General features: G+C 41.1%; 1 protein-coding gene across 5 annotated transcripts; it reads right to left on the reverse strand.

Annotated features, from left to right (window-relative positions):
* Nucleotides 1-3,155: 3,155 nt before the first annotated feature.
* Nucleotides 3,156-20,491, reverse strand: add2 (adducin 2 (beta); the record flags this gene model as incomplete). Of its 5 annotated transcripts, none has more annotated exons than XM_083902100.1 (14): nucleotides 3,156-3,415; nucleotides 4,614-4,727; nucleotides 5,447-5,573; nucleotides 5,677-5,763; nucleotides 5,865-5,981; nucleotides 8,896-9,141; nucleotides 11,145-11,321; nucleotides 12,768-12,866; nucleotides 13,057-13,200; nucleotides 15,345-15,494; nucleotides 15,605-15,685; nucleotides 16,509-16,660; nucleotides 18,332-18,473; nucleotides 20,345-20,491. In XM_083902100.1, the coding sequence occupies 14 exons, from the start codon at nucleotides 20,489-20,491 to the stop codon at nucleotides 3,156-3,158; spliced, it is 2,043 nt and encodes a 680-aa protein (XP_083758226.1). The 5 variants fall into 5 exon arrangements, with proteins under 5 accessions (XP_083758226.1, XP_083758225.1, XP_083758228.1 ...); XM_083902099.1 differs by having other exon boundaries at nucleotides 3,156-3,418; XM_083902102.1 differs by having other exon boundaries at nucleotides 4,614-4,674; nucleotides 5,442-5,573.
* Between the last annotated feature and the right edge of the window lie 5,687 nt (nucleotides 20,492-26,178).

Genomic DNA, 26,178 nt, shown 5'->3' on the forward strand with positions numbered 1-26,178 from the left:
TAGACGAGCTTCCGGTGACTTGTGTGCCCAGCAGCGCCACCGCCGACGTGGAGGTGAAGCTTCGCGTGTACGATATATGGCAGAGATACTGATTGTTTTTTTTTAAATCTGTTGCCTTTAATCTGTACATGACTAAAGTATTCCAAAATGTAATCAAATAGAATAACATGTAAATAATAATAGTTGCAAGGATGTCCAGAACAAGCTGCATATTTCAATGTATACAATTCAGACACAGCATACCTAACCTGATCAGTATTAAGATCCTGATTATTTGTGATTATTCATAGGTAACAAAGTATAATTCATTTAAAAAAATCTATATATCTATTAATATAGCTGTGGTTTGAACTGTTCATATGGCGCAACTGAAGATTGTTATCCTCATCTACAGTTAACACAAGCTCATTTGTTATTTACATTAAATAACATAATTAAATTAAATTGATTTCATATTCACATTGTAACTCAGGCACAGTGATGAGTCATAAATAAAGTTGGAAGAAAAATGGAAGAAAAGATCACGAAACTACAAGCCCGGTTGGTTTTAAATCAAACTTGATCTTTAATGACTGATACATGGTAACCTTGCAACACTCACCTATACATTCTAATATAAAATAAATTAAAACCAGGGCAAACATCACACACCAGCGTTTTGGGAACAGCTACTGTTTTAAACAGAAAGTAATTATTGTCATAGAGGTATTTTGCACACATACATTAAAAAGAAAGAAAATGAGGGGGAAAAAGTGGAATGTTTAGTACCTTCAGTATCTTCCTTTACTGAGTTTCAAACTGCATTGACAAGCAACAAAGTCTTTATGCTTTTTTTTTGGTAATAGTGGCATTGACAGCGACTTGTGTTTTGTTGCGAGCCAGTATATTTCCCCCCTGCTATCGTTATTTGAGTTCATCCCTGCTGTAACAACATCGGTAGGCTGAGCGATTCACACTAAGCCAGCATTCAGAAGAGCACAATCCGTAGCTATCAGTATATTTCTACATGTACAGCACCCGTGCTCACACACTACACCTGCGACATCGATCTGATAACTAGAACCAAATTATAATAACTAGAAGATGAAGAACAAACACAACATACTAGAATGTCAATGTTACACAACGTATGCCAAGTGCCTATACATGGAGAAGGGGTATGCATCATTCAAAGGGACTTAAAACGTCCGCCGTGTAGACGTGAGGGAGGAGGGGGAAGTTGTGAGCATTTAAGTGCACAGGATCACAGTTTTGATCCCAGTCTGAAAAAACAAATGTGTTTTTAATCCCTATACAGTAAAGTAATATTTTCATAGCACAGCAGGTGATAGTGAGATGTGAAGAACACACAAACTGTTTATGTGTGTGTGTTGTTGTTTTTTCTAATGATGTGAGGACCAGTTTTGGAACAAAACCATCACCGTGAGGACATTTCGCATCAGTCCTTACTAACTTATAAACGCTTTTTTAAAGAATTTAGGGTCAGAATTTGTTATAGGTTAGGATTAAAGGCTGGGATTTGGCATTTATAGTTATCATGAATAACATGAGTGTAAGATTTAAAGGTCCAGTGTGTAACATTTAGGGGGGGGGGGGTTACTGGCAAAAATCTAATATTCTATGTAAGTGTATAATAGCTTTGACATTTTAAAAGTTTGTTTTTCTTGGTGGGTTGGTGTAGTGGTTAGCACTCTTGCCTTTGCAGCAAGAAGACCCAGGTTAGAGACCCGGTATCTTATTCCCTGCAATATGGGGATTAGGTAAATTGGATACTCTAAGTCATTGGTTCTCAAAGTGCGGCCCGGGGGCCAATGAATTACAGTTGATAGTTTTAATCCAGGAGGTACTAAGCTTGTTAAATATTTATTGGACATTACTGGATACAGACCAATAAGTTTAAACAAAAAAACTGGGTTCTATATGGTGAATTTTAGTGTATTATTGGGTTATAAGCTGGTAATAAGCAGGTAGCTACAGCCCCCAATTACTAGCTATTTAACCAGTAAATATATGGTAACAGAAATGTGTTACTTGGTATTAACCTGTAATTAGAAGGTAAGAACAACAGCCAAAATACTGGGTAATTACCCAGTAAATTATAAAGCGTTATTATATTAACGCTTCTATTACTTAACGCTAAACTGTAGAACTGCAATCTGGTCATTAAAATTATTACAAATGGGATTTCTTTCTGTTTTTTTTGGCCCTCAGTCCAATGTTGGGTTCCTAAATTGGCCCTCAGGTATCAAAACTGTGAGAACCCCTGCTCTAAATTGACTCTAAGTCTGAGAGTGAGTGGTTGTTTGTCTCTCTATGTGTCCCTGCAATGGTCTGGGGAACTGTCCATGGTCCTAACGCTCTGTGTCAGCTGAGATGGTAACAGCACCCCCACGTGACCTAAATAACATAATCTGTCCATTTCCGTGTTGGGCCGCACAGACCCTACACAGAAGAATCTGCGTACACCACCAGTCCGATTGCACGTGGATCGTTTGCGCCGACACACTTCCCAGTCCAGTTGGTGACATGGTAACCATGGAAACGTGCCTTTTATGTGAAGAAGTTCACCAGCACCCACACGTGCACAAGTCAGCGCTTCATAAATGTGAGATTGAGTTCACACGTGTGTAATGCTGGACTTGTTGGAATGCCATGTTTGTACAGCAGCCAAAATGGACACACCCGCCACAGTGTGTGTGTGTGTGTGTGTTTCTCGGACACTTAGAACATCACTGTAGGTTACTGAAGTGCTTGGGAAAGGAGGGTTAAGCAGAGGAGTAATACACACTGGACCTTTTTAAAGGCTGTTTGAGAGTTGAGGTTTAGTTCATTTAGAGCCAGATCTAGTTTAGCGTTGTGGTAAAAGGATGAAAGTTTTCATTTCAATTCATGTCCTCCCAGCTATCATAAGACCAGTTTTTGTGTGTGTGCGTGTGTGTGTGTGTGTGTGTGTGTGTGTGTGAAGTATTGGTGTATCAAACTGTTGCATTGTATCCGACCTGGGTCAAATAGTATGTGAAAACATTCACTTTTCATCTGTTCAAGATGAGTAATGGCAAAAATCCAACCAGTGAGGAGGTATTTCACAGTAGTATTTCACCGAGGTCTGGTGTGTGTATGTGTATGTGTGTGTGTGTGTGTGTGTGTGTAATGCCTCAGGTCTCTGCTTTCTCCTTCTGCTTCTTGCTCTTTTTCAGGAACGATGGCGGCTTGAACTTCTTTTTCTTCTTGGACGGAGACTTGGAGGGCGAACCGTCCGGGGTGGTGCCCCCTTGTGGCTTGGCCGGAGGTGCGGCCGGGGTGGAGGACGTGTCGTTGGTCGTGAGGGCCTTCATGCCTTTCTCCAGCTCCTCTGTCGTCTGCTTCTCCTGCTCGCCTCCGTTCTGTATCGGCGGAGAGTCGGTGTTTGCCTCTTCTGCTCCAAGTATCACGGAGAGAAAAAGAGGGAAAAAAAAAACGAAGAAAGAAATCAAGTATCACAATAACAGGACGGAGTCAGGCGGCGAAGAAAAGCTACATGCTCGACATGTTGCTGCAGATGAGCATGCTTGCTTAATGAGGAGTGGGTTAAGCTTCTCTGTACTTAAAGGAGACGGCGGTAGGTGGCGCCACATGACAAAACATGATTTCAAAACATAAACATGATTTGCAGTCTGCAAAATATTTTAATATTTTAATGCAAACATTTTGTCTGTACTGTTGTTGTTGGTGAGTTCAGTTTGTTATATGAACATTATTCCTGAGTCTCTGTGACATATTAGGAGGATTTTATGGCCAGTTGTTTTAGATTTATTACATAATGCACCTTTAAGCCTTGTTTATGCTTGCGTGTGACACTGGGCCCCGCAGACGGCGCGTGACCTACAAGCATGCACGGAGTTGTTTATGCTCAACGTGTTGTTTCGTTGCAGTATTCGCCTCAACGGCTGGTGTCGTACAACCGAAAAATTTAGTGAATAAGGAGGAAGTCGGCGTGTGTCCTGCCAGATAAACGTCATTATCCAACATGGCGATGCGCGCTGTATCTATATATGACTATAACAGTTGTTACAAAGTTTATTTTACTGTTTTAAATGAATCAGAAATACACTCTATACATTGTTAATGCGGTAAACGACTATTCTAGCTGCAAACGTCTGGTTTTTAATGGAATATGTACATAGGTGTATAGAGGCCTATTTCCAGTGTTCTAATGGTACATTGTGTTTGCTAATCGCGTTCGAAGGCTATTGGATGATTAGAAAACCCTTAAAAACCCTTGTGTAATGATGTTAGCACAGCTGAAAACAGTTTTGCTGATTCTTTGACGAAAGGGCAAAACTATTATTTTGAATAAAAATCATTATTTCTACTATATCTTCTAATCATGCAACTCTTTTGATGAATAAAAGTGTGACTTTAAATGGAAAAATTGTATAGGTGACCCCAAACTTTTGAACGGCAGTGTATGTAATACAGCGTTTTGAGTCGAACGAAGACGTCGTCCACTGCACATGAGAAGGAGTAACATGGTTGTTGGGGAGGATAATTAGATGCACGAGACAGGCACAGACAATGCTCCATGCTCAGACAGCCAACATGCATGCAAGCTGAGAGGCTTTACCAAGCCTCACCTGAGAGAGGAGGGTGACTGGGCGGAGGACCCTTTGTGGGGGAGGCAGCAGGGGAAGACTCCTGGTCATTTGCCACCACCACCACCACCTCCTCCTCATCCTCCTCCTCCTCCCCTACTTGCACAAATACACACATACACACATAGTGAGGGACAGTGAGAGTTCAGTGAGTTACATTTGTGAGACAAATAGAAAAGGAACACAGTTTACACACAACAGTCATGAGTGAAACAGAGTTCGCTTAACGGTGCTGTGTGTTGCATGCAATTTGAAACCAGTTAAATATGCTTATGCATGGTTTTATAGCACAAAATGTAATAGAACATTTTGATTTGTTTATACTAAATTGGAAATGTTACGTGTAGCACCTTTAAGACAATAAGAAGAAAGTGCACAATGCTCTGCTGGTGAAAATAAGAGCTGTCACACATGGAAAACCTTGTGTAAGTGTTTTTCAGCTTCTCCCTTTAGGGCTCACCACAGTGGATCATCGGCCTCCATCTTGTCCTATACATTGTGTCTCCATTGTGCTCCAGCTCCATCTTCAACATCCCTTATCCTCCGACTCTCTTACTTTATCTCCAAACTGCTCAACCTGAACTGTCCCTCGCAGACGCTCCTTTCTAACCCTGTCCATCCCTGTCACTCCAAAACGAAGATCTCAGCATCTTCAACTCTCCCACCTCCAGCTTTGCCTACTACTTTGGTCATATAGTGTTTATACGACTATAAGGCTATGTTCTAAAACTAAATATATGCTAATAAAGTTCAAAACTTACAACAATAAAATAGATTTGAGCCATCCATCTGAGTTATATTAACCATGGACGTACCATTAGTCCCTCCATCCTGTTTCTTCTGCACTTCCTTGCGGTACTCGTCCAGCTCCTGGTCCGTCAGCTGGTTGAAGGGGTTGGGAGGTTCTGGTTCTGGTGGGATGCTGGGTGGACTGACTGGAGACTAATAATCAAAGTAGTGACACAAAAGTCATGTGAGCAGGTTCGTTCAGAGGAAAAGAAAGGAAAAAACCGACGCTCGTGCGAGCAGAGAGTCTGCAGTTTACCGGAGGGCCGCCCTCGGTGATCACGCTGGCCAGGACTTGAGACTGTGGCCCTGCCGTCTTCATGTCCTGACGATTCTGCTGTCGGATCTGAGGCAAAAAACGTGACGTCAGCACTTTACTGTTAATATGAATGAATGCAGAGAGGAAATGTAGGGACAGTGTGACACAAACAAACAGAGCGAATGTACCTTGTTTCTTGTCTCAATCACCTCTCGAGGGTTGGTGAAAAGAGGCACAAACTGGTTTGGGTTTTCGATCTTGATGGAGGTGCTGCCAGCTTGCAGCATCTCTTCTGCCTTCAACCACTAAGGGGAAAAAAAAACAAAATACATCCTGTAATTCACTTTAAAGGAGCAGAGTGTCAGATATAGTGGCATCTAGGGGTGAAGTTTCACCGTGCAACCAAGTTAATACATCATTTTGTTTCATGCTTCCCATTTAAGTGTCTATGAGAATCCATTATACAGTTCGACCACTACTTGGCTCAATTCTACTTGACTCTACTTGTTTTGCTTTTCCATCAGTGATAGTGATGAAAAATGTGATGCTAACAGATTGCCGGTCGAGTTGAGTGGAGCCAAGTGTTGCTACAACTGTGTAATGGAAAAGCACACGGTCGTGTTCTCGGGAGTCCACAAAAACACAACAAAACAACTTAAAATACTATTTTAATATATATATATATTATATTTTAATTGGAATAAGGGAAGACAGTAAATGTCTGATGTCAGTGTGTTGCTGAGGAAAGAACTGTTATTCATGTGTGATGGGACTGCAATAACATTAAAGATCTCTGGAGTGGAATAACAAGCTATGAGCAAAACCAACACAGTCATGTAGACCTGGAGATTTGCAATAGCTTCAGCAATGTAATATCCAAAAATGAAAAAGATGTTTATTGTTCCAAAAGGATGGGTTATTATGATTATGAAAAACACAGAATGAGAAGCAATGGAATTGGTTCTGTTTTATGAACAGATGGCATTCAGACCAACTGTGTGTTTCTAGTTATTTTATATTTTCTGTCACATTATGTTGGACGCTATATCAACACTGACTGTATAAAATGACTTCTGGCTTTTGTTTGTCAGTTGATGTAAATGCAGAAAATCTATGATTAAAGATGCTGTTAAAGTATGTGAATATCTATGTATGTATGATATGTAATATATCACTGTTTCCCTTTAAATTAGTAATAAATTGCCCATAATAATCCAAAAAAAACATTTTTGCAAGGGAAGTTATTAAATATAACTCCTTTTTTGCCAAAGAGAAATTGTCTTTTAAAAGCTATGTTTATATGAAGAAGATTTACTATTAATATTGATGTCTTTTGCCACCAGAGGGCAGGCTCTTCACTGCAGTACAGAGGGGGGGGATTTCCCTGCAATGCAGAGAGGAGAGGGGGAGAGAGAGAGAGAGAGAGAGAGAGAGAGAGAGAGAGAGAGAGAGAGAGAGAGAGAGAGAGAGAGAGAGAGAGAGAGAGAGAGAGAGCCAAGCTCCTCCCACTGATGTGAGGTAACCAATCCCAGGTCAGGCTTCAGGCTTCCTTGCTTATTTCCCTCAGGTGCACTACAATAAAAACAAATGCTCGACTCTGGCAAACTAATAGGTTGGTTTTGTAACTCATTTAGAAGGCACATCTTTTCAGAAGGCCTGAAACATCACTGAGTATAGATTTCCTCTCCTTCCTAACAATAAAAGTAGGAGTTAAATATAATAAAATGACTTCCACCTCAGGGATTTGTAAGTTTAATTCAATAATTCAATAGTTTTAGTTCAATTATTTTTATTATATATGTACCATCTTGTAAAATGTAAATAATTCTAAATGTAAAATGCTGTTGTTCTCATGCCTCTGCTTTCTCCATCATATATTTAAATGAACAGCGCTGCACAAACGTCTTCGTTTGCTGATGCTGAAGGATGATTTTTTTTTTTTAGCAGGAAAAGCAACGGCTTCACATTAACAACGTCTGTGTTCAGTTCACCGAGTGACCTGAGACTGACGCAGCTAAATGGAACTCAGCCATCTTTAATTTGATTGTTTACACCAGTGTGACCGGTCAAAATGGCCGCACTGCACATCATAAGAGCCAGGTCGTGCTTCTAATGATAGAGGTAACTAAAAACACTAAATACTTAAAATACCTTTAAGTCTATAGAAGCTGTTGTTTTTTTTGTTTTTTTTTACTGCATACACATTTCTTGTTTTCTTTCTTATTGTATTCGAATAAACAGATTAAGAAATGAAAAAAAAAGTAAAACATGTTTATGTTTTGAAATCATGTTTTGGCGTCATGTGGCGCCACCTACCGCCGTCTACCAATCATTGCAGTCTGTAGAGACTCAGCTGCCGAGCAACCACGGGTTGCCAGTTACGTCAGAAAACGAAACCTAAAAGACCTCTGTATTTTGAATTTGAATGTAGTAACTGTTTTTGGCCACATTCTTACATATGGCGCCTTTAAGTCCAGTTAACCAGACTGGGCTTGTAACTGGAGAGTTTGCCAGTTCAAATCCCTGGCTGAGGTACCTCTGAGCAAGGTATTCAACACCCATAGGTGACTCCCTCTCTTTCAAGTTGCATGTGGAGAAACTTGTGAAGAAGCTGAAGTTAAAATTGTGGGTTTTTTTTTACTTTTCGAATCAAGTTGTGTTTTTCTTTTAATGCAAAAAAGCGGCTTCTCGCTGCAACATTTGGATTATTAAACACCCTTTAGGTCTTAATGGACACAATGCGGTGAGAGTTACAACACATTTTTAGCAGGTACACTACCGTTCAAAAGGGGGTCACTTATTTAAATGTCCTTTTTTTTTTTTAAGGAAAATCACTTTTTTTCAATGAATATAACATTAAATGAAAGGAAATACACTCTTAAACGACTATTCTAGCCGCAAACGTCTGGTTTTTAATGGAATATGTACATAGGTGTATAGAGGCCCATTTCCAGTGTTCTAATGGTACATTGAGTTGCTAATCGCATTAGAAGACTATTGGATGATTAGAAAACCCTTGTGCAATCATGTTAGCACAGCTGAAAACAGTTTTGCTGGTTCTTTTGATGAATAAAAGTGTGAGTTTTCATGGAAAACACAACAAAAATTGCATATGTGACTCCAAACTTTTGAACGGTAGCGTATGGTCCCGAACTTTAAACAGTCCCTGACTCTCACAGTGGATTTCGGTTCAATAAAAACCCTCAGAAAGAGGCTCACAGTGGTACGGTGTCCAGGACTGGCCTCCTCCTGACAGACTTTTTGGTAGGTGTTGGGGGTATTGAGCCATCGGGTCCTCTCTTGCTGCTGGCGCTGAGCGAAAGGGTGCTGCCTCAGAGCCGGGTGGATCCCGTCGTCATCGAACTGGTGGAAGGCTGTGACGGTGGCGGGAACCTCCACGTCTCTCCGCATCCGCGTTCGCTCCAGCAGCACGGGGAAGCGGTACGCGTAGCCTGAGCGGTAGCCCTGCGGGGAAGAAGACACAAATTATAGTATAGTATGATATCAGGTTAATGTATGAGTGGGTTAAGAAAGCAGAAAATCGGCTGCCTTCCAACTCTTTCTTGTATCACAAACTTGAGTATGTATCAACACCAATATAAGTCCTTTACAATAGTTTCTACAACACAGAGTTACTGACAGACAACACAACAATAAGGGAAATGTCAAATAAACAGATTAAAGAAGGTTTCCTAGCATCTTAGTGAAGCATTTAAAGGTGAAGTAAGTAGTTTATAGTGCCATCTAGAGGAGAGGCTGAAATTCACAACAAAGAACTGCTCCTCTGCTCACCCCCTCCCTTCCCTGAGCGCTACGGTATCCTCAGCCGGTCAAATGTCGTCCTCGTCGTCTTTCTCCGTGTCAGCAGATGAGGTTCGTGAGGCGAGGGAGAGGGCGAGCTACCGCGGCCGTAGCAGACGTAGCGGAGAGAGAGGAGGCGGGACTTCCGCTATAAGTAAAGCGACGATTGATTTGTTCTCTCGCGTTTGTCCTTACAGGCTCCGGTAGAAACATAGCGTCTCTCTGCTAACAGTGGCTATGCAACCGCCGCCCCGCGACCGTGTTATTTAACATGACTTTTTGAAACACTACGAAAATTAAACAAAAACTATTATACAGCGACTAGACAATGCAGGAGCACATAATATGTATAAAAAAGTGGATTTTGGGTCATATAAACCCATAAATACTACACAGTGTCCCTTAAAGTTAATTTTGAGGGTTTCTCGATTATATCGGCTTTCACATTTGTCTCTGTCTAATAACATATCCAGTGATTTCACCCAGTACCTGACACTGAGGATTGTATCAGCTCGATCCATAAATCCTGCAGAGATTATCCTGCTGTGAAAACAACTCACCCAAACAGCGTTTGTCAAACGTGAATGTCAAACCTGGACGCACATTTCCCCGAGGGAAACACAGCACCACATTGTCCCCCGAAAACATGCTGAGTCATTGTGATTGTGTTCATTCCACTGCTGACAAAGCCGTGTTTTCACTACTAAGGTCATTTGCCTCCCGTAGCTCCTGAGGACAAGAGTGGTTCGCATCATTCAACTGTATCAAAGCGGTTATTACTGCTGATGCTATCTGGACATTTTATCATGCCACTGCTTTTCTGGAAAGCTTTCCATCTGCAAACCACAGCGAGGCTTTTATTGTGACACAGCTACAGGAAATGGAGTGGCATTTCCCACAGCACTTAAGCTGTATCCACAGGATGGATGGTAGGGTCAGGGAAATCCTTGCTATAAAGCCTTTTCTATTAAGTTGTTAATATAAGTACACTTAAACTCATTCACTTAAAGGGGACATATTATGCAAAATCAACTTTTTAATTTTAATCCTTATATTTGGGACTCTGGAGGCCCTATGAGTAGGCAAAGTGTGAAAAAAGATGACTCGGTCATGTTTTTGTGGTCCACCTCAGTCTAAGTACACGTCACAAATAATAACACAAATTCCTGGAATTGTTGTCTCGCGGAGCTCCGCTTTGTCCCTAAAAAAAGGGAGATTGCAGGCGAGGGCAATAGTATCCGGAAGAGTGGCAAAGTGTTCTATTCTTGGCTGCACAGTGCAGCACAGAGTTCTACACATGTTATATATGACGGCAATGTGCCGGCTAGAGTCGGCAAATGATGGCTTTTCCAAATGCTAACATCTGTTAGCTGCCGGAGCCTCAGTGACGCTGTCGTAGTTACCTGTGTCTCATTTGCATTTAAAGAGACAGACACTCAAAACAGAGCGTTCTGAACAGGGCTGTTTTGGCAGAGTGATTGAACTGCTGTGGTGCTTCATCCTTAAGGTATTTTGACCAAAGCATGTCCCAGACATGTTCATGAGGACACCAGGGAACTAGGTTAACTTGGGGAAATAGGGTATAAAATGAGTCCTTGCAGAATGGCTCATGAACCCAGGTCTTTGTGTGGCCTCTGTTATCGTAAAGTACTCTAACAGTTGCTTACCAGGTTATCCAGAGTTCTCATGAGGGCTTCAAACTCATGCTCCCCAACGCGACTCTTGTGCAGAGGTCCGAAGGTGGAGCCGGCCCAGCCCACGGTGCCGGCCACGCTGGGTTTGTGGGTGGTTCGGTCCAGCAAAATCAGGTTCTGTTCACCGCCAGCAGAACACAAAGCCGACACCTGGAAAAAAACAAAACCTTTAGATTTAGAAGAGGCCGATCAAACTAAATGTGAATCACAGATTGTGTAAAACTCTTGCTTCCAGTAGTTCAAAAACAAACAAAAACCTTAAATACGATAATTACAAATGCTGACATCCTGGAATGGCTGGAGAGATGCCGGCTCCCCCTTGTGGCACTTCAAAAATAAAGCACTAGGACTGTGTGTTGGCGAACTTGACAGCATTGTCCTGACAATCAAAATTCACCACTATCAACTTACTGTGAGCGCTTTTTACTGTTATGTATGATGAAATTGTACATAATCCCAACCTAAACACATAAACACCTAACCTAAACCAAGTCTTAAACCTCAAAAAGCCCTTTTAAGGTGATAACTTTCCCAAAATATCCTCTAGTTTCTATGGCTTAAGCACAAATTAGTCTAAAAGTTCCCAAGAATAATCCAAAAAAGACATTCAGCAAATACCATTTACACCACATACCATTGCCCCCGGTGCCAAACCCCATATTGGTGCCTCGTTCAAAACATAGAGTGGGTATAAAATTGGATGCAGTCTTCCGGTTTAAGAGGGCAGAACCAGTTATACTAACTAACTGTGAGTCTGGAGGCTTCAAAACCAGAGACTATGTCCATTTTTATATACACTCTGCGTTTTAAAAATCACCTCAACCACCTTTATTCTAAGTTGTTATAATAATACACACGTCAACATCTGTACGTGTAAAGGACGGATGACGACATAGACACACTCCTGCTTTTTCTACAGTCCACTGCTGGACTTGGACGAGTGCTGCAGTGTCTCTTTGGCACACAACCACGCAGTCGTGTATCATACTGCAGTGCAGAGCTGTCTGATAAATACAGGGGAAGAGTGTATCACTGGTGCACACACACACACAGAGTATTATGTAATGCATATACATTATAGACTCACTCGCATACCCTCATACACACCTACCTACACCTACACACATATGCAATGGCAGCAGTTTGTCTTCAGTCAATATCTGTGTGTGTGTGTGTGTGTGTGTTCTTGTACTTGAGGCATACTGAGGACCAGTGAGGGTTTTTAACCAACACAGTGAGGTCATTTTTACTAAGTGAGGACATTTTGGCCGGTCCTCTCTTCGTTTTCACTGAACACACTTCCTTAGGTTGTAAACATGCTATACTCTGTATTTAACAGAGGTCCTCAATTTTGGTACAAAAACCCATTTTCCGGCCCTGGTGGATTCACACACTTTTTGCTCTGGGGCTCCACCTGCAGACATTTTATGGTAGTGCGCCCAGTAGTTCTTTGTAGATGTCATTCATGAAGTAGATATTTGTTATTGTGTTGATTTACAAAGCGGAAATGCTGGTCCTCAGTATGCAGCAAGTACAATAATGTGTGTGTGTGTGTGTGTGTGTGTGTGTGTGTGTGTGTGTGTGTGCATGCTCGACCTGTATCTGGCAGGCAGCCTGGATGTGGAAGATGGTGTAGAACGCCTCCTCCACAGAATCCCCAAGAGCCACGATGCCGTGATTCCTCAGCACCAGAACCTGTAGAATACGAACCACCGCATCATTGTGTGAGATTAAGCTCAGCGTTTTCTTTCTTCAATAATTAATCCGGCACTTGGCAGCAGCGTCACCTCATGTCTTCACAGCAGCTCACGCTGAAAGCTCAAACATTTCAGGTTCAGGGGCGGCTGAACTGCTCGTGTCGTTGTTAATGGATCTGCATGCTCACCTTACATGTGGGTCCCAGGCTCTTCTGCAGCTCCACTCTGTCCTCCTCCTCCTCCATGACTCCGTTGTAATCGTAGTAGGCCACGTCGCCGACCAGCAGAGCTTCGTGGGACAGCGGCAGGAGGCCACGCTTCATGGCTGAAACCTGAAGATAAATAGCTCTCAGACGCAGCAAAAACCACCAAACAGATTCACATTCTCAACGGGAATCGGTAGAAATCAAAGTTATGACAAATGGTGGAAACCAAGGATGAGAAGAGGAACGTGTGGACAGATGAAGAAACAGGAACATATTGTAGTTCTTAAATGTCATAAATGATAGAGACTATTACTATTGTATATAGTATGTCTGTATAAAAACCTTTATACGTGTTATTATCTTCATTTTGTGGGGGGTTTTTTGCGGCTCCAAATGAATTTTATTTGGGTGCAGAGGCGACAAAAATGGCTCTTTTCATCCTAAAGGTTGCAGACCCCTGGTCTATACCATCTTATAACATCCACCAAGTTTCAGGAAATTCAGTGAAACTCAATTTTGCCTATGTTTTCAACCTAGGGGGCACTATAGAGCAACATACAAGTTCAGGACTTAGGCCAATGTCGCATTTTCACCAGATTTGACCTCCATGCCAAGTTTCAGGAGTTTTTATGCATACTTTTAAATAACCTACTGTTTAAATAAAGGTCCAGAGTGTAATCACTTTAAAAGTACTTGAACTTGTGTTTACTATGGAACCAAAGAGGAAAAGCATTCTTTTGTGGTATGTGAAGGCCACCGAAAATCACCGCCTTACAATTTAAAGAACGGGATCAACTTATATTTAGGTTTATATGGAACCGACAGAACACCAAGAATCAGATATAAAACTATACAAATTAAATGGACTACTACTATGCAGTTGTATGTTGGTGTAATCCTGGGATGGAAGGAGTTAGAGTTTTCAATGATTGACAGGCTCCCACTTCAGGCACTTGTCTCAGATGGAGCATTGATCAAACATTCAATTATTCATGGATCTCTGAAAGTTTGGACGGAAGCCCAAAAACTGCGCGGCATTCTGTGAGGAGCCGTTTGTAAAGCAGCGCATGCTGAAAATAACATTTTGTCACATTTAGCGTCACACAATATTTGAAAAAGTGGCGTGAATTTTTGAAAGTCACTTTTTTTTAAGCACATTTACAACAATATTTGTTAACTTAAAAATATATGAAATAGTTAAATCTAAATATCAAATGTTGCACCAAAATGTTAAATGCTAAATCTAAATTTTACAAGTGAAACTCAATATTTAGCAAATTATGCAAATTCACACTGCCGGTGACCAGAAATACCAAAATAAAAGCTTGAGGAGGTCATGCTGTGTTAATAGAATCAATATCAATATGTATATATATATATATATATATTGTATTATATTTACAATGTAAGTTAACACATATTGTTGTAAATGTGATAATGTTGCAGTTATTTTCAGCCTGTGCTGCATTACAAATGGCACCTCGTAGTATTCAGCAAGTGGCAAAATGATAGAAATGGGGCCACTTTTGATCAAGTGCACATTTTCTTTTACCATTTTTTGTGTGGGGGGGGATTCAGATAAAAATGTGTGATATATTTAAATCATTGGTTCTCAAAGTGCGGCCCGGGGGCCAATGGCGGCCCGCAGAAACATTTCTGGAGGCCCCGCAATGAATTACAGTTGATAGTTTTAATCCAGGAGGTGCTAAGCTTGTTAAATATTTATTGGACATTACTGGATACAGACCAATAAGTGTAAACAAAAATACTGGGTATTTACCAGGTTTCTATATGGTGAATTTTAGTGTATTATTGGGTTATAAGCTGGTAATAAGCAGGTAGCTACAGCCCCCAATTACTAGCTATTTACCCAGTAAATATATGGTAACAGAAATGTGTTACTTGGTATTAACCTGTAATTAGAAGGTAAGAACAATGGCCAAAATACTGGGTAATTACCCAGTAAATTATAAAGCGTTATTATATTAATGCTTAAATTACATTATATTATTGCTTATATTACTTAACGCTCAACTGTAGAACTGCAATCTGGTCATTCAAATGATTACAAATTGGATTTATTTCTGGGTTTTTTTCCCTTTTATTTTTCCTTTGGCGGCCCTCAGTCCAATGTTGGGTTCCTAAATTGGCCCTCAGGTATCAAAACTTTGAGAACCCCTGATTTAAATGGAAACAAATTCCATGTTAATGCTTTACAAGTGAATAAATGCCTTCTCTGTCGCTGGACCATCAGTGAAAAACTGACTCACCGCTGCCGTCGCCGGCGTGTGGAGGTGAAAGAGACAGCGGACATCTGGCCGGGCGGAGTAGATGGCCGAGTGGAGGCTGAACTTCTCTGTGTCCACACCCAGGTTGGTGCTGCCCTTCTCCACCACCTCGCCCAAGATATTCACCTTAACCTGTGGGAGCACATGTGTGTCAGTGTGTGTGTGTGTGTGTGTGTGTGCTGCAAGAAAACTCCAGAACTGCTCCGTGCATCAGGGATGAAGTATTTTTTCGTCATACTCACCAGACTGGATCCAGTCACTTCACTGTAAGCCATGCCGTCAGGAAGCACCAGGAAATGTTCCTGTTCTTTACTGACGCGGAGCTGTGAGGCAGCAAAAAGAACAAACACACGGTTTGAAAAAATTTTTTTCCATTTGGACGGCAGAGAACAAACAAACATGAAAAACAGAGCCAATATTACTATTACAGAGAACAGGCAGCATATTTCACACGTCTTGTCTCTTTAGTTTACTTGGACGTTAAATCTTTCAGAGTCTTTCTTTCTAAATCGATCTGCTAAGCATGTATGTGTGTAAGGACAGGATTATTATATTGATTAAAAGGTTTCAATTCTGCATTGATATCTATATATGGACGTTGATTCCCATTTCGTAGCAATACTTTTCATTTATGTACACTCATATATTAACCCTTAGCGCTCACGTGGCAGGTGCACCCCCATTTTTTTTTCCGTCTCCTTAAGTGTTGTTGAGTCAAAGTTATGATTAATTTTATGTCGCAATTTTTAGTCGTGATATAAAGTAGCAATAATTGTGCAGAAGTCCGAAAATTAGACTTGTTTTTCTTTTCTTTTTGTTCATAAAAAACGAGCCAAGTGAACTTTGAACTGTTACATATTTCAATACAATTTTAAAAAAATTCTAATTTTGCAATTTTTTCCATCAGATTGCCTATTTTGAGCTGAAAAAAAGGATATAAGACACTCTATATTGCACTCTCTATAGCTCATACGGTACGTTTTAACATAGCAATAGAAAAAAGCAGCCAAAATGCTCTGTGTTCTAAGCGTTGAGCCCCATCTTCCTCTTCCTCCACGCCTCAAGACAGCCAATCGCGAGTGCTGTTCGATAACCAAAAGTAGAATGCTGTGACTGTAAAGTGAGAAGATAGAGGTAAAAACTAACAGTGAGACACGTGTGGCTGATCTGGGCCCAGCCGTAGAGGTCAAACAGACGATGGGTGCTGGCCAGTTTGCAGCGCATCAGCCTCTCCCCCTTCACCATGGTGCCAGGCTCCCACCCATGCAGGTCGTTGATGGGCGTCACCATCATCATGTCTGTGTGGTAAGATGAGAAAGATGGAAGAGCAGACGGGAGAGTGGTCGGTTGATTCATTTAAAGGAGACATTATAGCATATTTCTATAAGTTAAGCTAGAGTGCCTGTCTCTTTAAATGCAAATGAGACACAGGAAACTATGTCCGTGCGTCACTCAGGCTAACAGCAGTTAGCATTTGGAGAAGCCATCATTTGCAGACTAGCCGACAGACTGCTGTCATATATAAAATGCATCCACTGGACACGTAAATCCTCTGAGGCCGGAAGTTTGTGTAGAAGACCACAAAAACATGACTGAGTCATCTTTTTTTTCACAATTTGCCGACTGACAGAAGTATTAAAATGATTAAAAAGTTGATTTGGCATCACATGTCTCATTTAAAATGTGCATATTTCAGCAGGAAATGTCATTTTCTCCTTGCCGCAGGTGTTTTTCATTGTTTTCGAATCTGTTTTTCCCACAGCGGCACAGCACATCACGACTGACGTGTCACACAAAGCAAAACACAGATGGAGCTAATTAACTGTTCAATCGCGGCAGAGAAGTGACAAAACACTGCAGAGATCATCGACACCTCCCACGCTGTGTGTGGGCTGATTAATAACACTGTGTCAACCCAACTGCTGGAATTTAAAGCTGCTGGAATTTACTGGGGAAAAAAAAAAACTGATGACTAAAGGCAATCTCTCCATCTCTGAAACTCTCTTCTGATATCGTTTTCCAGGATGTGGAAAATGCTCTCCATGTTAATGAATGGGATTGAGAGACAACTGAGCTGTAGTGACAAGCACATGGGGATCGATACTGACGATCAGACACTGGTGGGGAAATACAACACTCAGTGATGAGACACTGGAACAAATAAACAGAAAAGAGGGTTGTGTTGATCACAATGCTCACACACTTCCACATATTTATGTAGCTCCTGAGTAGCCAATAGCAACACTGCAGAATTCACTGATAGAATGAAATTATCATATATGCTTATAATAACGGCTGTAACCATATTTGTTTTGTTGTCAAGCATTACAGAGAAAGGTTTACACAGGAAGTAGTAAAAAGCCCAAGTCAGAAGCTTTTATTTTGAAAGGAAGTGGTGCTCTGTAAGGTTGGCTGTCGTGTCATAAGAACAACTAACAACCACTAAAGATAACATAAAAACAATTTTATGATTTGATTTTACAAGGACTACTAAAACTGTAACATAACATCATTTTTTTATTTAATATCCCCAGAACCTGCCGTAAATTGCTCTGACAGGAAGTCACCACTGTTTATCTGTAAGAGAAAGAGCGAGTCTATAATATAGACCATGTCACATATTATGCGACTGAGCCAATATATGATGCTAAGGAGAGACAGACCAGACGCATGGACTCCCAGGAGAAAAAGATGACTCTTTATCTTTATGTTTTTAAATATAGAGAAGCTACTATTGCTCTGACAGGCAAGTCAGGGGGGGAAACTCCACCAATCTTACTTTAAAGTTGTGATAACAGTGTTATTACATGATGGTAAAAGGCTACAAGTTAGGCCTGTAGACTTGGAGAAGCTGCTGTCAGGCATCACTGAGGTTGATGTGGGGATTTGAACAGCAGTGACGACAGCAACAACTTTATTGACAACCAAACGTTTGCTACTGGCAAAAAATTAAAGGCTTTTTTACGTACTGGAAGGAGAGACCGGCAGAGCGGCTGGAGAACCATGTGAGGCCATGAAGTCAGCGAGCTGCCTCAGCGCCCACAGGTTGGACGAGCTGCCGCCTTTCTTCATCTGCTCCTGGATCAGCACGTCCAGCTCCTCCCTGAACGACTGCAGCCACACACACACACACACACACACACACACACTCATGTACGATCATATATACATATACGCCTATGCTCTTATAAAATGCATTGTTCAAAAAGGAAAATCACCATCATCCTCTGAAACCTGCTTATTTTTGAGTAATTGGGTTGTACTATTCAATTTCTGCTAAGAAATCCTTGTAATTGTGACATACATGGATGATGAAGATAAAGAACACTAAGCAAGATGAAAAAAGCATGCGATGAGAAAGTTCTTCTTCTTTGTTGGTTTACGTATCAGAGTTATGTGAGCTGAGATAGAGTTAAAACGGTGTAAAATGCTGGTTAAAGCTTATGTAAATGTAATAAAATGGCTACATAAAATAAGGCCCTTATCTAAAGTGCATATCAAACCAAACAAATGATACTTTAAATTGATTAAACACTCACGGGGAGTAAGACTGGATGATCTGATATTTTGAGAGCGACAATACACTATATATGGAAATATAATATCCAGGGTTCATGTGAAAGTGTGATGTGTGAATGGCTGAACGGCATATTTACCATTTACCTTCAAATTCAAAAACCTTTTCAAGGACTTTCCAGGACCAATTTCCTCAAATTCAACTTTCAAAGGCCTTTGTCTATTTTTCTTTTTTCAAATTCACAAACTTTCAATGATTTCAAGGACCCCTGGGAACCCTGAAAATCTACTGTTTCTGGTCTGTATTGCATGATGTTTAGTAGATTTTCTACTACTACTTTTCTACTACTACTTTGGACTACACATTGCACTGTAAATAACTCACATTATAAACACAATATTAAGTGTAGAAGTTAAATTGTTTTCTTGTGGTACTAAACCCACAGCAGGAGAAGCACTGCTTCTACTAGTTAGCGTTAGCGTCAGCTAGCATTCTGACGCTAACGTTAGCTGCTGTCTGTGTCCCCGTTAGTTAGACAATGACTGTTAATGTTATGATTGTATCATTATCTGCGCCAGCAGCGCCACTTACAACTGTGTGTCTTTCTTTCTTTTTTCTTCCTCTTCTAACGACCTGATTGATAACTCCTCTTCATTTTCCTTCAGCTTTGTTTACAACTTGCAGGACGATAACTTCACACAGGTTAACGTGAGGAGACGTGGGGCCCCGTTAGGGGGGTTTCCTACTGCGATGCCATTGTTGTTTAAGGGAGACAGGGATGCGACTGCTCACTGTTCTCGCTCACTGGGGAATTTAGGCTCCGAGTGTCGGGAGCCCCCCTATCGGCTCGGGGCCCCATGCAGTTGCCCGCTGCCTTGCCTGTTCATAAACTGCACGTCTACCCGTAGCGAGATGAAAGTGAGAAAGTGCGTTAACGCGTCAAAAAAATTAACGCGTTAATTCTACAAATTAATCATCCTGCGTTAACGCGTTAATTTTGACAGCCCTAATAATATATAATATATATATATGTAATATATTTTTTACTTATATATATATTTACTTAATATATATATTTTTTATTTATATATACTTTTGATATATAAATAAATATCAAAAGTCATCACAGATTTGAAAATATCGAAAATCTAAGACCATAAATATATATATATATATATTCAACTTCTGTTGATCAAAATGCCTAAATGTCACATACTAGTACTTTAATGCCCCTCCCTGTGGGATATGAACACTTTTTAGATAATTTTGTGTCAACAAACATACACTCTAACGATGTCGTCAGTCCTCCCTCACTTATTGGTCACCGTCTCTACTTCACCTACACCTTCAGAGGTGTTTGAGACCAGATGTTCTCCACTATCGGGAAATATAATCACATCTAAAGCAGAGCGGCCTGGAGGCGGAGGAGAGGGGAAAAAGACGGACAGACAAACGTCAGACTCACTGGACTCTGAAGGAGGCTGGAGATGCGTTTCTTATGCTGCGGTCCAGAGCCTGGCGTGGAGTGCTGAGGAGACTGCAGGACCTCTGGGACGCCATCGCTGGGACTGAGCTGCACCGGAGTGCTTTTAGGGGTGGGAGACTTGCTCATCTTCGAATCTTCTACAGATGGTGTGTTACAACCAGGTGTCACTGTGGGAAAACTGTAGAAAAAAAAAAGAAGAAGTGTCATAATCATGAATGCTAGTGCACGGCGAACAGATTGTGTGAATTGGGCCAAACTGAGAATGAGGCGTGAGTTGAAGCGGAACTAGACCGGAAGTTCCAATTAACGCTGTTTTTTTTAGTGTGTATCTCTGCGGCATTACCTTGTTTATGAAGCCCTGAAGGTTCTAAACAAACAGTTCAGCCACTGCTGAGAACGCTGCGGGCTCAGCGAGATCTCTGAAAAAACCTGGTCCGGTTACGTAAACAGCATTTCTCCTGAACAGCAGATCCTCCTGCTCCGGGCACTAGTCCGGGCACATCCCGTTGCGTACATTGAACCGCAGAAGAAGAATAGCGTCCGTTGTGGAGGCGTTTCACGAGCGACAGTGTCTTCTGACTCTGGGTCAAAGGTCGTCAAAAGGGACTGCGGCGGGGAGTCGTGAAGAAGCTATTTTTAAACATTGTTAAAACAATGCTTTGATAATGAGGAGCAGTGCATCCACCGTTCCAGAGGGGGGAGCTGCGCTTCTGAGAGCGGGTGTGCTAATTATGTCACTTCCGGGTATTGGCCAATCACAAGACAGTTAGGAAGGCTCTACGCTGGCTGGCCAATCACAACACACTCTGTCTTCTAGGTGTGAGAATTCAGTCTGAAACAACGCGGCTGAGGAGAGCGTCAGTAAGGAGAGATTTCTATCGACTCATTAACAGCAACTAGGAGGTTTTTTGCCATAAAAACAAGCTAATGTATGTTAGTAGACTTCCATAACTAACATATATGTGCAACAGGACCACTCTATGTGAGCTTTAAGAAAATCTATACTGAATTATGGAATCTACACGTTGTAAGTTAGCGACTTATGTGATTAAAGCCTGGGGAAAAAAAACATTTATTTGTGTTATTATTACATTACTTGAAATCTACTCAGTCAGCTGCTCACGACAAAACAAACAAGGATGAACTCCGTAACGAGGTCGTCTATAGCTGACAGTTGGGAAAATAGGCCTTTTCACCGTCGTTCTGGGAGTCCGATCAATAACACTCTCATGTCTATCCATTAAATATGAAGCTACAGCCAGGAAATGGTTAGCTTAGCTCAGCAGAAGCACAGCAAAGAGGGAGAAACGGCCAATGTTGCTGCTATAAGTGACAACATGATACAGTATCTCTCACCTTTTTCTACTTGTATTCTTGGAAAATGATGAAACTAATAAAAGTAACAAGGTTATAGCTTTACATCAGTTTTTTAACTAACTTTAAATCAACTAGCACAAAAGTAAAACATATATAAGTTGGGGGTTTTGCTGAAAATGTCCTTATAATAAAGGAAGTTTTCTCATTCTCTAAACCATGACTGGAACTGTATCAGGATATATTATTTTACAGGTTCTGTCTGGGTTTGCAGCAGCAGAACCTGAGTCTGGATCCTTTAAACGTCAAAGTCGTCCACACAAGACACTGGTGAGACGTCCGATTATTACAAAGTAAATGCACAAAGAAAGAGAAGAGCAGTGAGGAGAACCGTTCCCTGCTTAAGGATGAGATTCATGAGCAGAGCGGAAGTCCAACTCTTTAAAGAGAGCTGAAGAAGACGATCAAATATTAAATAACAATCCAATCAATAAAATCCCTTATGTGCAATTCAACTCCAAGACGTTTGTATCAAACACAGACTCAAAACCTTTCTTTTTTGCAGCAGCATCGAGATGAAAAACACAGACCTTCATATGAGGAGAACGTTGATTCCTCGAGGCTCTGGCCACTGGAAACGCGCAGCATTAGCAGTAAAAGCTCACACTCATGAGCAGCAGCGTCTGAACTCCCCTAACAGGAAGTTAGCTGGTGATGCGCCTCGGTAATTGGAGAAAGAGTAAAGAGTTACAGTAAAGAGCTGGCCACTCCTCTCATGAAGCAGCTCACACTGCTGCTGCTGCTGCTGCAGGGAGCAGATAAGGTCCCACACACACACACCACACCCTCCTCCTGCTCCTGCTGCACAGCTGACTAACTGACTTGATCCTAATATGTCACAGAGACTCAGGAATAATGTTCATATAACAAACTGAACTCACCAACAACAACAGTACAGACAATATATTTGCATTAAAAAAATTATTTTGCAGACTGCAAATCATGTAAAGCGACGCTTAATTTGTTCTCTCGCGTTTGTCCTTACAGGCTCCAGTAGAAACATGGCGTCTCGCTGCTAACAGTGGCTATGCAACCGCGACCATGTTATTTTACATGACTTTTTGAAACACTACGAAAATGAAACAAAAACTATTATACAGTGACTAGACAATGCAGGAGCATATAATATGTATAAAAAAGTGGATTTTGGGTTATATAAACCCATAAATACTACAGTGTCCCTTTAAGTAATATTGTAAAAAGTCATTATCTGGTAACATACATGTACTTTTACTTTAAGTATCCCTTTTAGGAACTAAAGGAAAACTAGCACTTCAACACATGCCATCTTGACTGTAATCCACAGATCATGTTCAGAGCAGGCACTTGCCTGGGAAAGCCACAGTACCCCTCTCAAAAACGTCCTTGTAGAAGAGTGTCGCCTCAAGGTGTCACCGTTAAGGCCATTCATTGTCTTCAGTAAATCTAAAAGACTCCACAGACCAAATGTAAAGTGATTATACTGTTATTATGAGATATAATGTTACACACTGGACCTTTGACACGCTGTATGGAAGATAAACTGTGGCGCCTGCCTTCTTCTCTCTCACAACAGAGGATGTTCACAGTGTATGTGACTCTCTCTCTCTCTCTCTCTCTCTCTCTCGGGGTTTGGGGCACAGCTGCTGACGGCAGCAGACAGAGAGCCTCTCTCTCCCCTCTCTCACTCTCTCTCTCTCTGGGGAGGGACATAATGACTGAGGGCAGAGGTGGAGATCTTTGCTCCATCCTCTTTCTTTGACAGCACAACGTGGAATCAGAATCAGTCACTGTCTGTCGTTTAAGGCGAGACGATGCACAATAATCATTGATTATCACGATGAAAAAACAGTCACGAAAAGAGGAGTTCGTTGAAATAGTGTTAATTTGCCTCTTTTAGTATTAACATTATGCTAAAAGAGTTAAATACAGTTTTAAAATTAACTTTATAAGCAGCAAAAAGGGTCAAATGTAACACCCAGAGTGTATTTGGTTTTAAATGGACTATCTGTATGTTGTTTTAAAGGGACCCTGTGTAGTATTTATGGGTTTATATAACCCAAAATCCACTTTTTTATGCATATTATGTGCTCCTGCATTGTCTAGTCGCTGTATAATAGTTTTTGTTTCATTTTCGTAGTGTTTCAAAAAGTCATGTAAAATAACATGGTCGCAGGCCGCGGTTGCATTGCCACTGTTAGCAGCGAGACGCCATGTTTCTACGGGAGCCTGTAAGGACAAACGCGAGAGAACAAATCAAGCGTCTCTTTACTTGTAGCGGAAGTCCCGCCTCCTCTCTCTCCGCTTCGTCTGCTACGGCCGCGGTAGCTCGCCCTCTCCCTCACCTCACGAACCTCATCTGCTGACACGGAGAAAGACGACGAGGACGACATTTGACCGGCTGGGGATACCGTAGCACTCAGGGAAGGGAGGGGGTGAGCAGAGGAGCAGTTCTTTGTTGTAAATGTCAGCCTCTCCTCTAGATGGCACTATAAACTACTTACTTCACCTTTAACACTGCAAAAATAAAATGTGTTAATTGATTGTACCTTTTGCTGATGTAAATCATGTTTTTGTATTGAGTAACATTTGCGACCATTTTCTGAAAACGTACAGATATGAAAGAAATGAACATCAGGCTCTGCTCATTCACACTTCATAATCTAAGTATTGAACTAAGTATTGACTGAGTTCAGTTCTTTGTAGACGACGACGCACCTTTGGCAGCATTTAGAATGTTTTTAATAAAGCTTCACTTATTGCATTTCTTCTGCAGATAATCAGGTGACTTCCTGTCTGTGCGTGGACAGCATGAATCAGCATTTCTGGTCAAAAGCGGCCTCAGTTTAACCACTTTATCAGAACACATGAATTAACAGGGTGCTCGTTGTAGGTCGAGTGTAGATTTATGGACAGAAAAGTGTAAAATATGCATTTTAAATGACTGTTCAGTGTGGGCTGCATGGATCGACTGTTTGCTGTGGTTTGTGGAAGTCAGAGTCTGAGCAGTGACGTCCGGCAACAGGGAAGCAGATACAGCTGTAATTACCTAAGTCAGTCTGGATTGATTTTCCTTTGTCTTCCCTTGCACAGGATCGGACCAGTGATGGAACTAGTTTTTAAACAATCAGCATCATTACAGTTTTGTTTTTTTTGTTTTTTTAAATAAGAGCGCTACATAATTGTGATCACATTAATAAATCTAAAGCAACTGGCCATAAAATCCTCCTAATATGTCACAGAGACTCAGGAATAATGTTCATATAACAAACTAAACTCACCAACAACACTGCACTGCAACTCATATTTACTTGTTCGTTTTAATGGTAAACAACCCTTTTAATGAGTTCAACTACCATGTGTTAGTTTTCATATTGAGACAATATGTAGACCTTTGAAATAGAAGGAGCATTTGTTTTCACAAACGGTTTTCCATCTCTGTTTGTTAGCTTTGGGAATCACAGGGTAGCTCACAATATGATACGATACCAATGATATCACGATACATCAATTCTGTCACAGTCAATATATTGCGATACATCACGATATCCGTCTAACTGAAGAAAACAAAACGTCAACGTGAAAAGTTTGAAACTCTGTTTAGTCACAACATCTAAAGGTCAAAGGTCATAAAGTCTATGTATTGAACATTGATGGAGAGTCTCTTAACGCGGTTTTCCCACTGTAAACTCTCTTCTTCAGCCAGGTTAACTTCAGCCTAACTTTCCCCGCATTCGTTTGAACAGTGCCACCGTGAGGACACATGAGGAAGTGGTGACGCCCAATTAATCCAAATATCGATATCCCTTGCCCTGGTGGTGTATCGATTATCGCACTGTACGAGGAAGGAAGACAACATATAACTGATATCTATAGCAGCACCAAAACAACAGTAAACTAAAATGGCCTTTTTATGTTGCTTTAACCCCACAAATAACGACCATAACAAATAAAGATGATTCCTGCCCCTGATTTCTTATGCTGAAGATGTCTCGTTGTGTTGCAGAAACACAGTTTCTAATAATATACTCAATGATAAAACACGTTTCGCAGCAATTTTACAAAGTGCTTTGCTGTTAAAAATCAATAAAGTGAAATACAAAGTGCTTATAGGGAGAAGTATAACAACCTGGCTGATCTCCATCCCTGAGTCAAAGTCAGCCATTGTGCTGTGGGAGATTATGAATAATAGTAATAAATCAAATCCCTGCTGTGTGCGCGAGGAAAAGAGGCCTTATTGATCAGAGAGTCACGTGACGTGTAACCCGACACTGTACAGTACAGCCTCATATACATATATATCTTTTTTTTTTTTTTACAGTGAATGCACAATGATGTGTTTTAGCATCCTCCGCCCGTTAAGCATGGCTGCCTAGCAACACGCGCTTGCTGCAGCATCAGCACCAGCGGAGCGGAGGATCCGCAAATGGCCACGCGCAAAAAATGTAGAGGTGCCAGAG

This window comes from Microchirus variegatus (genome assembly GCF_963457635.1).
Source record: "Microchirus variegatus genome assembly, chromosome: 16".
Taxonomy (NCBI): Eukaryota; Metazoa; Chordata; class Actinopteri; order Pleuronectiformes; family Soleidae; genus Microchirus; species Microchirus variegatus.